Raw genomic sequence first — 5,976 nt, 5'->3', positions numbered from 1 at the left:
CTCTAGAGAAGAAGAGGAACGTCTGAGAAATAAGATCCGAGCAGATCATGAAAAGGCTCTGGAAGAGGCTAAGGAGAAATTGAAGAAATCACGTGATGAGATACAAGCTGAGATTCAGACAGAAAAGAACAAAGTAGTGCAAGAGTTGAAAAAGAAAGACAGCAAGCCACTGCCCCCTGTTCCTTTACCAAATCTTATAGGGATAAACAGTGGAGAACCAGCAGACCCGGATATTCGAGAGAAGAGGAACAAAATTAAAGAGGTAAATATGATGATGTGGTCCTACCCATTCTTGTATCTGATAGCAGTTATTTATGACATTTAGTGGTTATATTAAAAAACTAAGAAAAATAGGACTAGAAATCTTTTTAATTAATAGTAAGTCAAAAGTACAAATCAAGTATTAATAAATATTGACAGCTTATTGCATGTTTTTTTTCTGATATTGGAGTGTTAAATTGTTATGCAGTGAAATAATAAAAATGATTTTTTTCTAGAACTTGGTGGTATGGGGGTAGAACGGGGGTGGTGTTGTAGTTGGTCATTAATATGTGGAACAGGAACAATGTATCTTTAAAGCAGAGCCTGACTTTGTCAGGTTCCATTGAAAGAATATGGTATGATACAGTGTTGCAAGGTAAATATTTATGAAATTGAGTTGAAAAGATGGGGGGAAAAATGACCTATTGCTAAGATTAGCAAATTACCAAATTATCATTTGCTTTTCAAAATAAGTTTTAAATGACTCTAAAACCGTGAGTTCATTTAAGTAGATTGCCTCATTTTCCTGTAAAACATTCAAAGTAAGATGTTGGCTTAAACTCTTGGTTTTGTGGCAGTCTACGCCATGGGAATTGCTGATTGTGATCTAATCTTTTCTACCCGTGAGATTCATTGCCCTCTTTAACCCTGATGATGTGAACTTATTATTAATACCAGGCATTTTTCTGAATCTGTGTTTTTAGCTTGTCCGATAGAAACATCATGGGACCTCCCCCCCAAGTCTGATTAGTTCTATGCACCAAAGTCAGGTTAGCAGACAAATGGTTCAGGCCAGAAGTAGACAAGCACAAATGCTATTACTGAAGAATGTCTGGGGCCACAGAACTTGAAGATTTAACTCATGTAATCACTTACTAAGTTGTCATCTGAATTTGAAAAGCTCTTTAAAAAAAAAAAAAGTCAGTCATATAGCTGTCCTAGTAATAGGGAAGTACAGCAGCTGGAGTATGTGACATGCTGTGGGTAGGTCACCCAAGTTAGAATTTTACTTCGAATATTAATATTCGCTACTTAGCAAGAATGGATTTCATCTAATGAAAAGCTGTTTATGCTTGTGGAGCTGTATTGCTATTTAAACCTACAGGTAGCAAACCCTTCCTGTGAAGGTCTGCACATTCCATTGGTGACTTTTGCAGAAACACTTTTGACTGAAGTTGTGCATATAGTATTGGATCTGCTCGATGCTGCTTTGTTAGATTTGTTTCTCAAAGGACAGCACTGACTTGTGGACTTCAAAAGGCTGCTTTTCAAAACTGAGGAGCCCTCAGACATCATATCCTGTGAGATTATGCAGAGAATTTTGTTTTATCAACTGTTGTTTGTAGGATGAAAATGAATGGTGAATGGTACGGTCATGCAGTTGTCAATTCTTCTTAATTTTAACTGGAGTTTACTATATTTAAATACCTTTTGAGTTTACCACTGATGGATTTAATGGGTAGAATAAAAAGGAGTTAACCAAGTGATGTGAAAGCACTGAGCAGAGCTAATAATGATGAACTAGCTTGAAGAAAAGTAAAGTTCCTTTAGATCAAACCTAGAATTAAAGGGGAAGATTGATAATATGCATTACTGAGGTTGTTTTGTCAGAATGTATACAATTGAGAGGAGACAAAAATCTTCTAAGTTAACATAGAATAGTAATTTTCTTGGTGACAAAAATAAGTAGTGAAGTTTGGACAATTCTTTCTGTTTAAAATCTGCAGGTGTAGTAATTTGTGGGTGGGGGAATCCAGAGTGATTTAACTGATAGCTCTCATGATTCTTACCTGCAGTTGCCATATATCTTGTGCTGTAAAAGGCTTATTCCTTTTTTCTTTGTCAAAGTGTGAATCACATTGACAAGATGTTTAATTAAATAATTTGTTGATGGCTGCTATTGTGTTTTCTGATGTGTGTAGCTTCTCATAGACAGACCAAAGATTCTGTGGAACTGTTAGCTGGGTGAGTACTTCAGTTAAGATATCACATCTTTTGTGCTGAGCATTCTTCGCCAGTATGACTACTGGACTTGTACAGTCCAGGCTCCTACTAGTATGATGGAAACATTATCTTTGTTGTGAGAATTGCCTTTGTTGAGTCAGTCTTATCGGTACTGTGGCTATCCAATGAATTCCATAATTTAAGTTCTTTGATGCAGCAGACTGTTTCTTCTACAGCTTCATGCATCTGACTGTAGAATACAGCACTAGAAGTCCTGCTAATGAGAATGGATGAATTGTAATGCTGATGAATGCAATGTTGTTGCAGTATTATTTGTGTGTGGCCTCTATCTACTTCTGTATTTTGGCATCTGCTGCGTGCTGTGAATGTAATGTGGCTGAGGTAAAAACATGTATTGACAGTGTCAGATGAGTAATATTTTGCCTGAAACCTGCTCTTGGGGTATCAGTTGTATAACGGAATGCTTCAGTGATTCTGGAATCACTGATGCGATCCTACATCATGAAATATGCTGCAATCATTGCTGATGCCTTCTCTCCCTGTTTTCCATAAACATTGTAGACTAATATAAATAGTCTTTGTAGATGAGATACAGATGAGTCAAAAAGAACAAGTTCTGGGAGATAATATCTTAGGCACAGGTCTACATCTAGTATATGTAGCATTTCTGATGTTCAGTACAGTACGGTTGCCTGGATTAAGATGAAAAAAATTGCCTAGGGAAGTGTTTAGTGCTTATGGAGGCTGATCGTCAGGCTTCAGAGTTCTAGGTGGTCCTGAGGAGGCAATTGGCTCTGGTTTTGGTTTACTTTGAAGTGTCCTGATGCATATTTGAGGAACTTTACTCTCACAGAACAGCTTTAGACTACTGAAATTCACAAAACAAATGTATGTAGCCTATTTCACCTAGTATCAAGTTGTGAAAATGTAGACATGGGCTAGTTGATGGGGTCAATTTGTAACATGGACATGGCTCTTTGCAGCTGGGAGGCAGACTAGTTTCTGTCACTGTTACAGAAAAAAATATTGCTACATCTACTTCTTTCTAAACAACTAGAAACTTTCTGAAGTCTTTTTTTTTTGATTACTGTATAAAAAGTAGTTTTGCAGTACTTTAAAATATTTTAGAAACATTTTGATTTTTCAAGAAAGCATGTGTAAATATAATTAGAAGATGTGCAATGCTATTAAGAGAGTTTTATAAAGCTGTATATAATAAGATGTTTACTGAGCACAGAGAGGGAAGCTTCTTGAGATCATGAAATAAACCAGAAACAATCTGCATCTCTTGGTTTTAATTTTTTCTTTGGTTCTGATGTTTATATTTAGTGTTTCACTATATTCTTAATTGTAACTAATTCACAGAATTGTATAATTCGTCTATATTATTCTAACATTCTGTTAATTTGGTTATTTAAATAAGGATCATTTTTGAGTTGATTATTTTTGATGTACAGTAACAATTTTGAGAGTTAAAGGTCTTCCCACCTGCTTACTATTCAGGCTTTGTGGCACTTCTGTAGTATACTTAACTGATTAAAAAAACTGCTGTTTTTCAAAACAAGAACAGCAATTACTATATTAAGAATAAACATGTCTGAAAGTCATTCTTGTTGCTACACTTTAGGTTAGTACTAACATTTTGTAGTTATTTTTTCATACTAATGTAAAGATTATAATAGTTTTATAAAAGGGTAGATGTGGCTTGTATAATCTTTCAAAAGATTTTAAGATTTTTTTTGAGGCTAATGTAAAGAAATTAAGAATAAAACTGGTCTTTTAGAAGTCATTGGCTTCTTTCTAAGTTAAATTAGATACTAATTGCATGAGCAGTAGGAATTTAGGAAGCTTAATTTCCATTATGTCCTTTAGTGTTCAGAATATTAATTTTTGCCACAGTTAAAATGTAATCACTATGGATATTGCACTGTTTTTAATGAGTTTTGGTTCCTTGAAGAGTTAAATTTTACACAGTCAAATAAGGAAAATTTTCTTAAATTTTCTTCCTTTTTAAAATTTTCTTTCTTTTAACTCTTTGCACCCTATTCAGGATTCGGGTTTTTCATTTCAGACTAACTTCACACTATTGCTTTACTGCCAGTGCTCGTTTGGCAAAACAGGGTATTTAACCCAATAATTTCACCACTCCCGTGCAAGTTGTTCTCTATATACCTTATTCTAAACACTGGAATGTTTATTTTGATCAAGTCTATAAATGGTTGTTCTGAGAAGTTTGAACTTATGGACATACAAGTCTGTATTGTATTGTATTACAATATTGTATTTCCTGCGTGGGCTTCTCTCCATGGGCTGCAGCTCCAGCCCGGGGCCTGCTCCTGCGGGGGCTCTCCATGGGCCGCAGCCTCCTCCAGGCCACATCCACCTGCTCCAACCGGGGGCTCCTCCACGGGCTGCATCGTGGAGATCTGCTCCATGTGGGACCCATGGGCTGCAGGGGGACAGCCTGCTCCACCAGGGGCCTCTCCACAGGCCGCAGGGGACTTCTGCTCCAGTGCCTGGAGCACCTTCTGCCCTCCTTCTTCACTTTCCTTGGTGTCTGCAGGGCTGTTCTTTACTCTTTGCTCTCCCAGCTGCTGTTGCACAGCAGTATTTTTCCCTTTCCTGAATCTGCTCTCATAGAGGTGCATTCAATGTCACTTGTTGGCTCAGCTCTGGCCAGTGGTAGGTCAGTTTTGGAGCTGGCCGAAACTGGCCCTTATCTATCAAGGGTCAGATTCTGGACTCAGAGGGGCCACCCCTGCAGCCGCCTGCTACCAAAACCTTGCCATGTAAACCCAATGCAGAGGGACAATTACTTCCCTAGTCCTGTTGGCTACACTACTTCTGATACAAGCCAGGATGCCATTGACTTTATTGGCCACCTGGTCATACTGCTGGCTCATTTTCAGCCAGCTGTTGGCCCATATTCCCAGGTCTATTTCTTCCAGGCAACTTTCCAGCTGCTCTTCCCTGGGCCTTTACTGCTGCATTGGGTTGTTGTGATCCAAGTGCAGCACCTAGCATTTAGCATTTCTGAATGCCATACAATGGGATGTGCCCCACTGATCTAGCCTATCCAGACCCCTCTGCCAAAGCCTTCCTACCCTCAAATAGATTAGTACTCCTGCCCAAGTTGGTGTTACCTACAAACTTACTGAGTATGCACTTAATCCACTCATCAAGATTGTTAATAAAAATGTTAAAACTGGCCCCTATACTTAGCAATTGGGAACACCACTTGTGACCAGCTGACAATCAGATTTAAATCCATTCACAACTATACTTTGGGCCTGGCCATCCAGTCATTTTTTAACCCATTTATCAGTGCATCTGTCCAAGCTGTGGGAAGCCAGTTTCTACAGGAGAATGCTGTGGGAAACAACTGTTTTGCTAAAGTCCACGTAAGCAACATGCACAGCCTTTCCCTCATCCACCAAGCATACAGTCTTATCATAGAAGGAGATCAGGTTAGTCAAGCAGGACCTGACCTTTATAAACACCATGATGACTGCATATGGTCACCTGGTTGTCCTGTACATGTTCTGTGATGGCAGCTGAGATGATCTGCTCCATGACTTTCCCTGGCACTGAGGTCAGACTGACAGGCCTCTAATTCTCCAGAGCCTACTTCCTGCCTGTCTTGTAGATGGGTGTCAAATTTTCTAACCTCCAGTCAACTGGGACCTCCCCAGTTAGCCAGAACTTCTGATAAATTATTGAAAGTAGCTTGCTCATCAATTCTGCCAGCTC

The 5,976-nt window shown here is 38.6% G+C and overlaps 1 protein-coding gene across 2 annotated transcripts in view; it reads left to right on the top strand.

The window, feature by feature from the left end:
* The window catches only part of MAN1A2 (mannosidase alpha class 1A member 2), a 141,963-nt gene that overhangs the window by 30,624 nt on the left and 105,363 nt on the right, over positions 1–5,976 (top strand). For both annotated transcript variants that reach the window (XM_083852256.1, XM_083852257.1), the window contains exon 2: positions 7–262. In XM_083852256.1, coding sequence (XP_083708382.1) covers positions 7–262 — 256 coding nt within the window. The remainder of the gene's footprint in view (positions 1–6; positions 263–5,976) is intronic.

The sequence above is a fragment of the Anser anser genome (genome assembly GCF_964211835.1).
Source record: "Anser anser genome assembly, chromosome: 1".
NCBI lineage: Eukaryota > Metazoa > Chordata > Aves > Anseriformes > Anatidae > Anser > Anser anser.
The sequence above is the reverse complement of the archived record's forward strand: the minus strand, read 5'-3'. Positions and strand labels throughout refer to the sequence as shown.